At 55.1% G+C, this 17,247-nt stretch overlaps 1 protein-coding gene across 1 annotated transcript in view; it reads left to right on the top strand.

The window, feature by feature from the left end:
• LOC140418104 (sodium- and chloride-dependent neutral and basic amino acid transporter B(0+)-like) overlaps positions 1-17,247 on the top strand; it is an 80,619-nt gene that overhangs the window by 17,098 nt on the left and 46,274 nt on the right. Inside the window, exon 4 of the mRNA XM_072501523.1 lies at positions 8,608-8,775. Coding sequence (XP_072357624.1) covers positions 8,608-8,775 — 168 coding nt within the window. The remainder of the gene's footprint in view (positions 1-8,607; positions 8,776-17,247) is intronic.

Genomic DNA, 17,247 nt, shown 5'->3' on the forward strand with positions numbered 1-17,247 from the left:
ATGCTCCCTGGTGTTGTGTGCGCGTTTCTCCTGTGGCGGGGAGGGGGGGGGGGGGCGGGGTTGGTGGCAGGGTTAAAGGGCAACAGTGTTAGACAGGTATATGAATGCACGCCATCGGTTGCGCGTGTATTGCAGAGGTTAAGGTTAGGGCTGGATTCACTTGGGGATATGGGGAGGGGGGATATGGGGGAGGGGGGATATGGGGATATGGGGGATATGGGGGTGGGGGGATATGTGGGAGGGGGTATATGGGGGATATGGGGAGGGGGATATGGGGGATATGGGGGAGAGGGGATATGGGGGAGGGGGGATATGGGGAAGGGGGGATATGGGGGAGGGGGGATGTGGGGGAGGGGGGATATGGGGGATATGGGCGGGATATGGGGGATATGGGGAGGGGGATATGGGGAGGGGGGATATGGGGGAGGGGGGATATGGGGGATATGGGGGGGATATGGGGGAGGGGGCTATGGGGGAGGGGGGATATGGGGGAGGGGGGATATGGGGGAGGGGGGATATGGGGGAGGGGGGATATGGGGGATATGGGGAGGGGGGATATGGGGGATATGGGGGAGGGGGATATGGGGGAGGGGGATATGGGGATATGGGGGATATGGGGGAGGGGGGATATGGGGGAGGGGGGATATGGGGGAGGGGAGATATGGGGGAGGGGGGATATGGGGATATGGGGGAGGGGGGATATGGGGGAGGGGGGATATGGGGGAGGGGGGATATGGGGGAGGGGGGATATGGGGGAGGGGGGATATGGGGGAGGGGGGATATGGGGGATATGGGGGAGGCTCACCCTGGCTGCTCTGACAAGGTCGTTCACCTTCTTGTGGCACTGGGTGCCTGTCCGTGGTGTCAGGGCCACAGCGGTGACGGCCTCTGCCACCTCCCTCCACAGACGCCGGCTGTGGCGTGGGGCAACTCTGCGGCCGTGCCCGGGATACAGGGCCTCCCTCCTCTGCTCCACCACGTCCAAGAGCGCCTCCACATCCCGTGACTGGAACCTCGGGGCTGAGCAGCGGACGGCCATCCGGTCGGGTGTTCCGGTCGGGTGGGGGGGAGCAGCGCGTCCTTATGAGCCGTCACGCCGTGCGGCGCGTATGGCGCCGCACGGCGTGAACGTGAGCAAGCGCGGATCACGTCACGTCGCTGCTAGCCCATTTCGGGCCGGAGACTTCGCACCGTTTTTGGCGGCGTGATGCAGGTCGGATTTGCGCCGTTTTTTGCGCCGATCGGCGGACTTTGCGCCGATAACGGAGAATTTCACCCCTGAAGCCTGATCTGAGGTTAACGCACACCTGACTGCAGTGATGCAGAGAGCATGTAAACTCATGCCTCCTGCTAATTGAAATATTTACAGCAGGCAGCCCAGTGTTCAGCAAGCTGCTCAGTGGTTGCACCTCTGAACAGGGTTTGTGCAAAGCTAGCACCACTGAAAGCCAGTCTGCATCTGCTAAAGACGCGGTATATTCTGGATCGAGCAGATGTTGATGGTGGCTGGAGAACAGCCTCTGAGCAAAAGGGAAGTGGTTCAACAGGCGAGAAAGCAGGTTGGACAGAGGGTGGACAGGAGGAGTGGGTGAGGATGTCTTCTCGCCAGACAGTGAGTAGGAGCAAATAACCACTTAACATTTGCAGATGTCTATTCGTTTGGCTTGCTAATTTCTCCTGTAATGCAGGTTCAAACCGCACATCAGCAGATGCATCATTGTGGGTTGTATTTGACCTTGGATCCAATAAGCCAAATAAGCACAATGATCTATTGTGGCAGCATTTCCCAAACAAATGCGGTTGCTTCACTCATTTGGCTGGACAGTTGGGCCGGGATTCTCCCCTTCCCGGCGGGGCGGGGTGTCCCGGCGGGATGGAGTGGCGGGAACCACTCCGGCGTCGGGCTGCCCCAAAGGTGAGATTTTTCCGCACCTTTAGGGGCCAAGCCCTCACCTTGAGGGGCTAGGCCTGCGCCGGAGTGGGTGGCGCGCCGCCGGCCGACGGGAAAGGCTTTTGGCGCCACGCCAGCCGGGGCCGAAGGAACTGCGTCGGATGGCGGAAGTCCGCGCATGCGTGGAAGCGTCAGCGGCTGGTGACGTCATCCCCGCGCATTCGCAGGAGGGGGGTGTCACTTCCACATCGCCCATCGCGGAGGCTATGGCCGAGGCGGAAGGAAAAGAGTGCCCGCACGGCACAGGCCCGCCCACAGATCGGTGGGCCTCGATCGCACCCCCCCGGGGCCAGATCACCCCGCGCCCCCCCCAGGACCCCGGAGCCCGCCTGCGCCGCCAGTCCCCGCCGGTAAGGCAGGTGGTTTGATTCACGCCGGCGGGACTGGCATGACAGCAGCGGGACTTCGGCCCATCGCAGGCTGGAGAATCGCCCGGGGGGGGCCCGCCGACCGGCGCGACGCGATTCCCGCCCCCTGCTGAATTTTCGGTGCCGGAGAATTCGTCAGCTGGCGGGGGCGGGATTCACGCCACCCCCCCCCCCCCCCGGCGATTCTCCGCCCCGGCGGGGGGTCGGAGAATCCCACCCTTGGTTTGTGATGCAGAGCGACACCAACGACAGCACAGGTTCAATTCCCGCACAGACCGAGGTCATTGCAACTTTTCCCCTCGTCTAAGGTCTGCTGACCCTCAGGTTAAATCCTCACCAGTCAGCTTTTGATCAAAAGGGGAGCGCAGCCTATGGCCCTCTGGGACGATGGCAACCATAGTTGTTTCACTGGACAAGTAGAATTCTTATTTTTGGTACTTCAAAATGTTCCAGTTTTCCTGTAAGTTTACTGTTTTCAATTTTGGTTGCATTCATGGATAGTTCTTAATTCTTTTGAAACTTGGGTGGTGACTCTTGCTTCTCCCTCTCAATCCTAATATTAAATGTAACTATACCCATAAATCTTGGGCCCTCTGTAATGAGACACTTTACAGCGACTTCATTAATGAACAACAATGGATTTATTTACAGGGATTTACAAGAGCAGCAGGATATCTCTGCCTCAGAGAACTACTCTACCTGTGCTGATGCCCTACTCGGAATCACGAATGGTCAGCCAGGCCAGGAGACACTTACTCTGCTGTGTTGCCCTTAAAGGGACAATCATCACCCCCTCCCCCTTATGTGGCAGAGGGCATGATTCAACTAATTGGGAACAAAGTCCAATAGCGAGCACATTTAGCTGTGTGTTTCCCAGTGCTCGCAGTGCCTTGAAACACATCGCATTGTAAAAGGGGCCTCAGCAGGGAATGCGCGGCAGCACACATAGTCCCATTTTGTACACTGAAGAGCTCCACTCGCCGGAACGCCCCAGTGTAGTGAGAAATCGGGTCGGCATTTTTAAATCTCCTGACCACCCACAACACCCAAATAGGGCACCCCCAGCCTGACCGCGTGTGTGAAAAAATGCCAGCTTGGCTGCCAGTGCCACCTGGGCATCTTGGTCATGCCATGTTGGCACCCAGATGGCACAGCCAGGGTGCCAGGCTTGCACTGCCAGGGTGCCCAAAGGGCATGCAGCTGGGGGCCTCTGATCCCCTGGGAGATCCTCATGAATGCAATTCCGTCTGGTTCCTGTTTCTGGACACCAATGCTGAACGGCGCTGGCCCGAGGTGAAGGGATGAATCCCAAAGTCTCAGGTACCTGGCAACTCTGCACGTTAGAGTGAGCGAGCAGTCTTGCTCTAATATGCAGATTTGCCAAAAAGTAATCCCGCCCACAATGGGCAGGATTTACATCGCAACGTCTCACAAGATCATGGCGGATCTCGTGAGGCGTTGAAAACCGAGGAGATCCCGGGAGCGGGGTTTCCCGGCTTTTATCGGCCGCACTGTTCCACAGCGAGCTGCTTTTCAAGCACAGCGTGGGCATTGGATTGTGCCCAGAATGTGTGTAACTCACGTTCCAACTCAGCGACTCTGATTGGGAGTAAGTTGAGGCAGTGACATTTACGCCAGGTGTAGTCAGTCTCTCTGGTCTGCATGGTGCTCGATTGCAGAAAAACACAATTGGTTTGTCTGGCCAGCAGAATCCAGGTGGAAGAATTGATTTCAAATCAATCATTCTCAATTGTGATGAACGTAGGAATTTCAGATACATTGTATTATATGTATTTGGTGCAGTCAGGGTTCAAAGCCTCAGTTAGTATGCGTATGACTGCTGCAGTAGTGTTTTTAAAAATCCGAGTTTGAATGACAGCAAGGCTTTTTGGGAGCCAAAGGTGCGAATACAGCATCGTAAAAGCTTGGGCTAATGGATTTTTGTTTGGACTTAAAGGGGTCCCTGGGGAATACATCGTTCGAGGCATTGTTTTCCAGCTTGGTAAGATGGTTAATGAGAGGAACAAAGGGCTGAAGCTGTGCGATGTTAAGGTTTCAGTTTTAGATTGGCTTGTGAACAGAAGTCTAGTATCTGCTTTCAATACAGTTCAGTTAAAGCTCTGTCGGCGGGAGACAGACGAGCAGTTTCTTTCCAAGCATTTCAGAGTTTTCAGTTGGGAGCTACAAGTAGAGCTATGAAGGCAGTTTCTAAAGACCTCAGCGAGAGGCCCTGCGTTATTCTGACAGGGTTAAGTCTCTTTCTTTACAGCAGATTCAAGGGTTCTCTCTTTTTCCAAATGGAGTTTCAAGACACCACTAGACAGCAAGTACGCCTGTGTGCTAACTGTATTTAAAAGTGGATTGGGATCTGAGATGGTTCTGTTGCTTGAGTCAAGTAAAGATAGAGGTTAAGGGTTATTGTGTCACAGAATTGATGAGCATTGTTTAAACGGTAACTTTAAGCTACTTTCTTCTGTGATGTTGAAGATATTTGCATACTGTGTCAGTAATGAAATTTGTTTTAATATACCATGGGCGCGATTCTCCGTGAATCGGCGCGATGGCCCGAAACCGGTGCCAAAAACGGCGTAAATCACTCTGGCGTCGGGCCTCCCGAAACATCGCGAATTCTCCGGCCCCGAATGGGCTAGTAGCGGCGTGACGCCATTCGCGACGCATCACCCGTCACGGACGCAGTAGCTGTCAGTGACGCCGCATGGCGTCCCTGCACAAAAGACGCCCCCCCACCCCCGGAGACCCGGCAAAATGGTTGCCTGCCACGCAGTGCCAAGTGAGACCCCACACTGCCTGCCCCCCTTCTCCCTTTCCCCCTTCCCCCATATCCCCCCTTCCCACATATCTCCCCATATCCCATATCCCCTTCTCCCATATTCCCTCATTCCCCCAAATCCCACTTCCCCATATCCCCCTTCCTCCATATCCCCCTACCACATATCCCACATTCACCATATCCCCCCTTCTCCCATATCCAGCTTCCCCATATCCCGCTTCCCCATATCCCCCTTCCCCATATCCCGCTTCCCCCATATCCCCCCTTACCCCATATCCCCCCTTACCCCTTCCCCCATAACCCCCCCTTCCCCCATATTCCCCTTCCCCCACATACCACCTTCCCCCATAATCCCCCTTCCCCATATCCCCTTCCCCCATATCCCTGCATATGGGGATATGGGGGAAGGGGGGATATGGGGTAAGGGGGATATGGGGAAGGGGAATATGGGTAAGGGGGATATGGGGGATGGGGGATATAGAGGATGGGGGATATGGGGGAAGGGGATATGGGGAAAGGGGGATATGGGGGCAGGGGAAGGGGGATTTGGGAGAAGGGGATGTTGGGGAAGGGGGTTATGGGGAAGGAGAGATGGGTGTAGGGGGAGATGGGGATATGGGGAAGGGGGATATGGGGGGAGTGGGGATATGGGGGAAGGGGGGACAGACCCGGCCCATCAGGTGGGCGCTGCCCCCAGGACATTCCAGGGCAGTCACAAGCCAGGGACAGACTCGGATCAGGCATCCCGAGGGAGGAGGAGGGTACTGGAGGGCCCTTCCAGAGCAGTCCAGGCACCCAAAGCGCATCTTTAGCAGCCCAAAGAACCTCTCTATCACACCCCTGGTCACTGCACGGGCACCGTTGTAGAGGTTCTCCGCGTCAGTCTGTGGCCTCCGTATAGGCGTCATCAGCCACGGCCGCAACGGGTAACCTTTGTAGCCCAGCAACCAGCCCCTCGGCCGGTGGGTGGGGGGCGGGGGGTGGGGGGGTGGGGGGGGTGGGGGGGGGGGGCCTCGAACATGCCGGGGATGAAAGATTGCGCCAATACGAGTGAGTCATGTACACTGCCCGGGTACCAGTGCAGACATGCACGATCATCATGGGGTGGAGGCAGACCACCTGGATTGTTCATGGAATAGGCCTATATGTGAACACAGCCCTGTTATCCGCAGGTGACCGCACGGCGACGTGCATCCCATCGATCGCCCCCTGGACCCGGGCATCCTGGCCACCGCAGCAAAGCCCGCTGCCCGGGCATCCTGGCTGGCCCAGTGTACAGGAAACTGGATGCAGCGGTCCGCAATGGTACATAGGGCGTCAATCACTGCACAGATGCGCCGGTGCAGCGATGCCTGCGAGATGCCGGACAGGTCCCCACTCGGCGCCTGGAATGACCCCGTGGCATTGAAGTTCAGGGCCACCGTAACCTTGACGGCCACAGGGAGAGGGTGTCCTCCCCCAGTGCCACCCGGTGCCAGATGAGCCATCAGGAGGCAGATGTGTGCCACGGTTTCCCAGCTCATCCAGAGTCTGCTCCTGCATGCCCTGTCCGTGAGGTCCTCGTACGATGAGCGGGGCTGGTACACACGGGGCCTCATCGTGCGTCTCCGTCGCCGTGGCACCACCACCTCCTCCTCCTCCTCGTCCTGTCGTGCGGGTGGCCCTCCAGCCTGGGCAGCTGTCTCCTGCCTCCCTGCGGCACGCTCCTCTGCGTCAGCCTCCGCCACCTCCCTGGCACGCTCCTACTTCAGCTCCCCCAGGGCAACATGCAGAAGTGTGGCTCCCGCCACGGCGAACAAATTCGCTGGGTGATGACCAAACATAACGACCTGCAGGGGGTGGGGGAGTGGGGGAGAGGGTGGGGGATAGACGACATGTCACCATTGCCCATACCCCCACCCCGCAGCAATGTGCCATGGGCTGCATGGTCGTGACTGTTGTCAGCTGGCACATGGCCAGGCAGACACCCGCCCCCTTCCTCCACCGGCACGCACCGTCCCCAAACCCCCCACCCCTCTCCTCCCCCGGCACGCACCCTCCCCAAACCCCCACACTCTCTTGCCCGACACGCACCCTTTCCATCACTCGCCCTCCCCGGCTTCCCCCTCCCCGGCACGCACCCTCCTCAAACCACCCCCCCTCCTCCCCGGCATGCACCCTGCCAACCCACCCCCTCTCCTCCCCGGCACGCACCATCTCCATCACGCACCCTCTCCAACACCCCCTCCTCTCCCCTCCCTTAGCTCCTCCCCCCTGCCCCTCCCCCCCTCCCCCCCCCCCAGCACGCACACTCCAACGGCTCCTGCGACACCCCCACCACCACCTGTGGCCCTGCCGTCACTTCTCCGGCGGCCGCCCCCTACCTCCGCGCTGGCCGTGTCAACCATCACGACTGGTTGACGCCGTTAAATAGGTGGTTTGTTTTACGCCGGCATGACCCGTGGTCACGTCTGCGGGACTATGGCCCATCCGGCCCGGAGAATTGGGGCGGCCCGGGGGCCCGTTGCATCGCGCCGGTCTTCGACATTCTCCGAGGCGCGGCGCGATTCATGATAACGGGATTTTTGGCATGCCGGAGAGTATCGTGGGACGGCCGGGCTGGATTTACGCCGCCCCCCGGTGATTCTCCAACCCGCTGGGGGTGTCGGAAAATCCCACTCCAGGGGCGTCATTCTACGACCCCCCAGCGGGTCGGAGAATGGCCGTTGGCTGCCGTGAATCCCGGAGATTGGGCGGGGGCGGGAATCGGGCCGTGCCGGTTGGCGGGACCCCCGCTCAATTCTCCGGCCCGAATGGGCCGAAGTCCCGCCCAGAAATTGCCTGTCCCGCCGGCGTAAATCAAAGCTGGTATTTACCGGCGGGACCAGGCGGCGTGGGCGGGTTCCGGGGTCCTGGGGGGGGGTGGGCGGGGCGATCTGACCCCGGGGGGTGCCCCCACAGTGGCCTGGCCCGCGGTCGGGGCCCACCGGTCCGCGGGCGGGCCTGTGCCGTGGGGGGACTCTTTCCCTTCCGCCTCCGCCACGGCCTCCACCATGGCGGAGGCGGAAGAGACTCTCCCCACTGCGCATGCGTGGGAAACTGTCGGCGGTCGCTGACGCTCCCGCGCATGCGCCGCATTTCCGCGCCAGCTGGCGGGGCAACAAACGCCATTTCCGCCAGCTGGCGGGGCGGAAATCCCTCAGGCACCGGCCTAGCCCCTCAATGTTGGGGCTTGGCCCCCAAAGATGAGGAGCATTCCGCACCTTTGGGCCGGCGCGATGCCCGTCTGATTGGCGCCGTGTTTGGCGCCAGTCGGCGGACATCGCGCCGTTGGGGGAGAATTTCGCCCCAGATCCCTATTTTGTGTGAAATCACTCCGGGAATGATGTATTCTTTCCTCACAGTCTTAGGAAATTAAATGAAAATATTGGGGTTTCTGTCCAGTATCGTATTCATTGTTAGGACCTGGTCTGGGATGGTAATACAATCTAACTGCCTGCTCCTTTTTCTATTTTCAGGTCTGGGTATAACTATGGTCCTTCTGATTACCATTTCCAACATTTCGTACAACGTCATCATCGCCTACAGCCTGTACTACTTGTTCGCCTCTTTCCAATCCCCCCTGCCGTGGGCAGACTGCTTCAGCTGGTGGGGCGCAGATGAAACATGTAGCAGGACTCCTAAAGGTACTGTCTAAACGTCTATCGGGTAAAGTATAGAGATCGACTGTTCATTCTGTCAGACTAAATGGGAGTGAAAAATGGACAATCATTTCAGTGACCATCTTCACTGTGATCACACATCTGGAATAGAAATCAGCAGCAGCAATCATGTCACTGAGTCACCGGGATTGCAGGACAATCAGTTTGAACATTGGGAAGAAACAAAGAAAAGAAAATCTTCCAGTGTTGTTTATGAGGAAAATGAAAGAGAATTAATGTCACTCTTCTTGATCACTCAGCTGTTCACCCATTCGAAAATTCTTGGCTGGGTCGGAGAATCCCCAGGGAGGCGTGAGAATCGCGCCACAGCGCCCCGACGCCAGCTCACCGATTCTCCGGCGCTGATTTTCGGGCACCCGCGGGATCGCCACCGCGTCGATCAGGGGTTGTTGGAAGCGCCCCCCCCCGTCAATTCTCTGGAATCGGCGGGCACTCAGCCAAGTCCCGCCGGCGTGGGTTACATGTGGTCCCACCCGGTGGTACCTCAGAGTTCTGTCTGCGGGGGGAGGGGGGGAAATCCGACCCCGGGGCGGGGGGGGGGGTGCGGGGGAGGCTCCAGGGTGGCCTGGCCCGCATTCGGGGCCTACCGATCAGCGGGTCGGCTGGTTCCTTGGCTGCCTGGTTCCGTGGGGGTCTATGTTCCTCCGCTCCGCGCCATGTTGCCCGGGGGCCGGCGCGGAGACAGGAACTTATGCGCATGCGCAAACTCACACTGTCCGTGGCGTGCATGCGTTAACTCGCGCCGCCCGTGGCGGGCAGGCCTTCGGGCACCAGAGCTGTGGAGACCACTCCGGCACCATACTTGCCCCCTGGGAAGGTGTGTATAGTTGCCAGGTGAGGCCCGTTGACGCTGGAGTGGCTCGCGCCACTTTTCACGCAGGCGTCAGAACGTGGCCGCAGGATTGGAGAATCCCAGTCACTGTGTTCTTTCTCATTCTGTCTATTATATCCCCCCACTCCCCCTCTCTTTCTCTATTTGTTCTTACATTCATTCTCTTGTCTGTGTATCTCTGTGTTTGTACAGGAAACTTTTCCCATCATGGGAGTTTCCCCCAAATATCTTCCATCTTCCGTGCATTTCTTACTCTGTCAGCCTTGCACAAACTTTTTGTTCATGTTATTTCAGTCTTGTCTCTTTCTCTTTCTTCTCATCCTTCCACAGAGACGCACTGTTCAACTGAAGACTCAAAATTTTTTCTTCAGATATTGAAGATTAATTCTCTTTGAATTGATCAAAAATCTTAATTGTGATTGGTCAGATTAAAACTCCTGAACGAGAGGAAACATTGTGCGTGATTCAGCCGGCAGATGTCGCGATCTGGATCTTACCCTCAATGAACGTGATCCAGATCAGCATATCTAGCCATCAGACTCATTTAAATGTTCGTTCGCCGGAATCACCTGTGCTCGGGATTCAACAGCCGCGCCTGGGACACTTCGCTTCGCCAGTGTGTCATTTAATACTGGTCTACACAATCATGGTGGGGACTTCCAGGCCATTGGAGACCCCTGGTTGGTCGTGGACAGGACAGGGTGGTACCCTAGCAATGCCTGCAAGGGGGTGATCAGGGGACCCTACCAAAATGGCACCCTGATCTGCGAGGAGACTTTCCTGTTCACCAGCAGAAAATTCCTCGAAGTGCGACATTGAGGCCAAATAAACAGCAAAGTGCTGTTGAAAAGCAGGGTGTTTCTCGGTGCTACATTGAACGCTAGATTGAAACTACGATCGTAAGGCGTGGGGGTGGGGGGAGGGGTGTGTGGGGCTGGCACCCATCTGTACCTAGGGACAATGAGGATACCAAATGTTCACAATTAAAACTTGTTATACCTGATACATGCAAAGCCTCAATTGATCCCCACCCCGTTTCCCTCTGCTACCCCCCCCCCCCCACCCACCCACCCAGGTACAGTGGACCAACAGCATGAGCCCCTGATGCAGACTACATGTAGGTGATGGGTGTGGCTGTGCTGTCAGCAGAAAGACAGGAGTTAGGCTATGGCATAAAGAGAACCAGAACTTGTTTCACAGCAGGTTCTCATCACTTGTATATTGACCCCGTGTCAGTGCCGACACAGGCCCATTACTCTGGGGTGATGTTACACAGACCCTGGGAAGATGGAACCGGGTAGGTGGGGAGGGGAAGGTCGTGCTGGAGGGTCAAGAATTGGGGGAAGAGGGGGAGGGGTAAATGGGTGGGAGGATTGGGGGTGGGGGTGGCCAATAGGAGAGGGGAGGTGATCGAAGGGAGTTGGGGGGGGGAGAAGAGACAATAAGGGAGGGAGGGGTGAGATGATGGACAAAGACTCGTCCTATGAGAAGCGTGAAAGGATGAGAGCCTCCCTTGCCCTCCGGGCTTGCCAGACCATCGTCATTGCCTGTCCTCCTTCCTCTGGCTTCCGCCACAGGTCCTCCCCAGGCTCGTCCCCCAGCGAGATGATTCCTCAGATGAGGTCCTCCTCCTCCAGTATGTCACCATGCTGCTGCACCAGGTTGTGGAGCACATCAGAAAGCGGGAGATACTTTGAGTAGTCTTTGCACCACTCAATGACAGCTCAAGTAGCAAAATGGGCCTAGTTATATTGAGTCTCCCCATCGGTCTCCAGCTTCTGCACTGGCGTCATCAACCAATATCTCAGTGGGTACCCCTTATCCCCCAAGAACCAACCCATCATCCTGGGGTGGTTCTCAAAGATACCGAGGATTTGAATGTCCCAGGATGTAGCTGCCACGCTCCCTGGGAAATGTGGACACATGTGCATGATCCGCAGTGGTTGTCCACAAGTTGAATATTCGAGGAGTGGAACCTCTTCCTGTTTGATGTCCCAGTGTGCGTAAGTTGCAATGTGTGCCATCAGTTATGCCCTGGACCTCAGGAAACACAGCGATGGCAGAGAATCCAGTTGCCCGGGCATCTTGATGGGCATGGTCCAGCTCAAAGTTTATACAGACAGCTGCTCCGGCATACAGAGCATCCATGACTTCATAAATGCACTAATGGGCTGTAGCTTGTGACTTATGGCCTGTAACATATGGGCTGTAGCCGCACAAGTCCCCACTCAAGCCCTGGAATGAACCCATTGCATGAAAGCTCAGAGCTGCATTGACCTTCACAGTCACTAGGAGCGGGTTTCTTCCTCCTCCACAGGATGCCAGGTCTGCACGGATATAGCACAGGTGCCGCGCCATTTCCTTGTTGAGACAAAGCATCCTGGGCGAAATTCTCCCCCAACGGCGCGATGTCCGCCGACTGGCGCCAAACACGGCGCCAATCAGACGGGCATCGCGCCGGCCCAAAGGTGCGGAATGCTCCGCATCTTTGGTGGCCGAGCCCCAACATTGAGGGGCTAGGCCGACGCCGGAGGGATTTCCGCCCCGCCAGCTGGCGGAAATGGCGTTTGTTGCCCCGCCAGCTGGCGCGGAAATGCGGCGCATGCGCGGGAGCGTCAGCAGCCGCTGTCAGTTTCCCGCGCATGCGCAGTGGGGAGAGTCTCTTCCGCCTCCGCCATGGTGGAGGCCGTAGCGGAGGCGGAAGGGAAAGAGTGCCCCCACGGCACAGGCCCGCCGGCGGATCGGTGGGTCCCGATCGCGGGCCAGGCCACCGTGGGGGCACCCCCCGGGGTCAGATCGCCCCGCACCCCCCCCCAGGACCCCGGAGCCCGCCCACGCCACCTGGTCCCGCCGGTAAATACCATGTTTGATGTACGCCGGCGGGACAGGCAATTTCTGGATGGGACTTCGGCCCATCTGGGCCGGAGAATCCAGCGGGGGGTCCCGCCAACCGGCGCGGCCCGATTCCCGCCCCCGCCCAATCTCCGGTACCGGGATCGGCGGGGGCGGGATTCACGGCGGCCTACGGCCATTCTCCGACCCGGCGGGGGGTCGGAGAATGACGCCCCCTGTGTCACATGCTGTTCGTCATCTTCGGAAATTACCAACAACGCCTGGACATCCTGGGCCGTCGTCCGCATTCCCCTCTGGAACACCCCCCTCGCCAGCTTTCTGGGCGTCTGGGTCTGCAGGCTGTGTGCGGCCTCCTAAACACATGGGGCTGGATTCTTCCAAAATGAGACTATGTCCAAACACCAGCATACAAACGGTGGAGTTTTACTCCTGAAATTCCTTGGGAAAAGTTAGACGAATTCATAGCCCTGCAGAGTGGTAGCAGGGACCCGGAGCCTTGCAGCTTTTGCTGCAGATATGGGTCCCCGCACTTCTGGGTCAGAGGCCGTGCATGCGCACGGTGGCGACTTCCAGCGGCCGTGCTCTATGGCGAACCTGGACCGCGGAGCCAGACAAAATAATAAACCCCCCGATCGGCCGCGCACCCGAGCATCTAACCCGCACATTTAATCGCTGGCCGCCCACCAGACCCATCTGGTCTCCGATTCACCCGTCCCCGACCAGGGCAGCCGCGGACTGTGTCCACAGCCGCCATGCCACCACCCCGACCGGCAATAGGTGGATAGTTGCAGGCCGTCGGGAACTCGGCTGATCGGGAGCGGAGGTTTGCTGGGCGGGCCTCTGTCAATGGGCCCCCGGCCGTGCCGTGTACTCCATGGCGACGCCGATTTCCGGTGCCGGGAGAATCGCCGGGCCGGTGCCGGGCCCGATTATGGCGTGAAACTGGATTCTCCACCCCGGCGCCAGCCACGATTTCGGCACGGGGCTGCGGAGATTCCAGCCCAGGGTATCACCCCTGCATGTTTTTCAGCGCAATTGGACGATAAGCCTGAGAATGTGTTATCACGTCCAGAACTGATCTGTTCATTAATGTGTGAATTGTTCAGCGTCTCAGTGCCATTCTCCTTCCAGGAGCGGCAGCTGTGCAGACCCTCCCACACAACCCAATCTCATCGGAACCAAATCCTGGCATCATGGAATCTCTACAGTGCAGAAGGAGGCCATTCAGCCCATTGAGTCTGCACCGACCCTCAAAGAGCACCCTATTTCGGCTCATTCCCCTGACCTATCCCCGTACCATCCCTGGACACTAAGGGGCAATTTTATCATGGCCACTCCACCTAACCTGCACATCTTTTGACTCTGGGAGGAAACCGGAGCACCCCCGGAGGAAACCCACGCAGACAGTTAATCAAGGCCAGAATTGAACCCGGGTCCCAGGTGCTGTGAGGCAGTAGCGCTAACCACTGTGCCACCATGCCACGCATGCATCCACATATTTCACTGGCGCTCAATGTGTAGTTGAACATCCTTGACTTCCAGCGCGGTGATGTGTCACTCACCACACCAACAATAAAATCATCAGCCATCTGCAAAGCATTTCTTCAACATATTCATCAAGTTGCTCATTTAGATCAATGTCGCGCACCAGGTCCTGCAGCGTCTTCTTTTTCAAATCTGATTGTCTTCTGGACTCTGCACCTCTCTGAGCCCGGTAGTCTATGTTCCAGGTGTGTTAGAAAAAAGTGTGCTTATTTCAGGCTACAGAAAAAGAAATAAACAGCAGCAGCCTCCAAGCATTTGCAGCTGCAAACAGCAAACGCAACTTGCAAACCACTTGAGAATATTTTGTTTATTAACTGTCAACAATACCTTTCGAAAAACAAAAACAAATTACTGAGCAGTCACACTAACCATTAATCGACAAGGAAAAAGCACTGTGCCATACGCACAGTCACCTTTTTGCTACAAAATATCGGGAGAAATACAAAGTTACAACAGTGTAGATATACAAATAAATCCAAATACACATTAGCCATTAAACAGTCAACAGTACAAGGAAGTTACCAGCATCTGAATCAACCTGCTGCTTACCCCCTCCTGCAGCTCCCAGCAGTGAACCCACATCAGTGGAAAGCGACTCAGGGGTGAGCATCACAATACACCGGATAAGTCACACCAACACAGAGTGTGGCTGAATATTCAGAGAGTTCCCCTTCCCCCGCTGAAACACTGGCAGTAGATTCCGGACTACAGGCCACAAAGCGAAAGGGGCTGCAGAAGACAAACACATGGCCTCCAGGTATTTAAACAGTAAGCAGTAACACACACAGCTTCCGGACATTAAAGATGAACAATCAACAGTACAAAAAGTAACCACTAATCTGCATGGCTTCCAAACGTTAAACAGTAAACAGTCAATAGTACAATAAAGCAACCAGCAATCTGCAAAGACCTTTCTTCAAGACGTTCAAATTGCTCAGTGGATTCCGGCCACTATTCTTCCCCTCCTGCAGTACCTGCAGCAGGTCACCTGACTTCCACCCTGTCCTTGGTCCAGGCCACAGAAGTAAAAGAGACAGTAGCAAGCAAGCACGTGACTTCCAGACATTAAACATTGAACGGTCAGCAATGCAAAAAAGTCACCAATAATCTGCAAGAGTAGTTCCTCAATACCTTCAGCAGGTTGCTCAGTTGAATCAGGCCATCACCCTTGCCTTCCTGCAGTACTGGCAGAAGATCACCTGTGTTCCGCCCTGTTCTTGGTCCAAACCACAGACGTAAAAGAGGTGGTAGCAAGCAAACATATTTCCAGACTTAAAACCTTGAACAATCAGCAAAACAACAAAGTCACCAGCAAGCTGCAAGAGCAATTCTTCATGCCTCTAGCAAGTTGCTCCATTGAATCATGCTGCCACGCTTCCCCTTCATCAGAATAGGCTTTAGGTTCTTTACTCCAGGCCACAGAAACAAAAGAGGTGGCAGGAAACAAACACACAGCTTCCAGATAGCTACAACACTATTCATGTCACTCTATCTCTCTTTCCCCCCACCACTGGCAGCTCCCAGCAGCAGGCTCGCAAAGGCAGAAAAAAACATTACTAGAAAGCTAACATAGAGCACAGCGGAAGAGTGATAGAGCTCCCCTTCCCCTTCTTCATATTTGTGTGGAAGCTTTTTATATTTCCAGATAGTTTTCTCTCAAACTCCAAATTTATCCCTCTTTATTTTGTAGTTCTCCTTTACTAAGTTCTCCTTTACTAGTACTCAATGTTCAAATACAGATGTTACTTTTGAGGTTTTCTGCAAAAATTTGGAAATTTTGAAGATTGCAACCAATACATCCTCTAACTCTGCCATCAGGTCCAGGGGACTCGTTAACCTTTCGTACCATTAGTTTTCATAGTTCCATGTCTCTAAGAGTGTGATTGTTTTAAGTTGGAATTCCCAATCTTCCCAATCTTCTGACTTATCACAAATCTTTGCAGTGTTGTACATAATTTCCTTCAATTCGATTCCAACGTTAATTTCATTACTTATCCACGGATAGTACATCCTTCTCGTAGAGGCTCTCTCGATGGAATTTATCTTTGTTGAGAGTTATGAAATATTTCCTTAAATGACTGACACTGCTTAACTGTCATCCTGCCTCTTATAACGTGGCACAATAGCACAGTGATTAGCATTGTTGCTTCACAGCACCAGGGACCCGGGTTCAAGTCCCGGCTTGGGTCACTGTCTGTGCGGTGTCTGCACCATCTCCCCATGTCTGCGTGGGTTTTCTCCGGGTGCTCCGGTTTCCTCCCACAAGTACTGAAACACGTGCTTGTTAGGTAAATTTGACATTCTGAATTCTCCCTCAGTGTACCCGAACAGGCACTGGAGTGCGGCGACTAGGGGATTTTCACAGTAACTTCATTGCAGTGTTAATGTAAGCTCACTTGTGACACTAATAAATTCTTATTATTTTAACCTATTGACCCAATCCACTTTAGAAAATTCTGCCCTTATATCTTTGTAGTTGCCTTTATTTAATTTTAAGACTCTAGATTCCAACCCACCTATTTTATTCTCAAACCAAATGCAAATTTTCATCATGTTTTGATCACTCTTACCAAAAAGATCCTCCAGAGTACGTTTTGTCGATTTGATTTGTCCAATGTTTATGAAGATTAAAGTCTCCCATGATTATTGTGTTACCTTTCTGACAAACTACCATTGTGATCGAGTTTTGCTCTGTTCTACATTGTAGCTATTGCCGAGTGGCCTTTAAACTACCCCCACCAGTCATTTATTTCCTTTGCTATTTCTTACTCCATTTAAACTGATTGTACATTTTGATTCTCTCAGCCAAAATCATGTCTCACTGCCATTATTTAAAGAGTTATCCCAATTTCTTTCCCTTGCTTCCTATTCTTTGAAAAGACGAATTACCCTTGAATATCCAGGTCCAGGCAGTGGTCACCATATCACACTAATTTATTTTGACCTGTGCTAACAATTCATCCATCTTGGTACAAATGCTGCGTGCATTCTGACAAAGAGCCTTTCATTCTGCCTTTTTTATCATTTTCCCGACGCTGACCTTAATTGCTGATGCACTCTTGTGTTTGTGCACTCAGTTCCTTCCTGTCACACCCCGATTATCATTAACCACATCGCTACCTTAAACTAGTGCCTTGTCCTTCGTCTTCAACTTTCCAAGCCTTCCCTCCTGAGTATCTTCCTCTTCTGCTCCCATCCCCACCCCC

The sequence above is a fragment of the Scyliorhinus torazame genome, chromosome 5, assembly GCF_047496885.1.
Source record: "Scyliorhinus torazame isolate Kashiwa2021f chromosome 5, sScyTor2.1, whole genome shotgun sequence".
Taxonomy (NCBI): domain Eukaryota; kingdom Metazoa; phylum Chordata; class Chondrichthyes; order Carcharhiniformes; family Scyliorhinidae; genus Scyliorhinus; species Scyliorhinus torazame.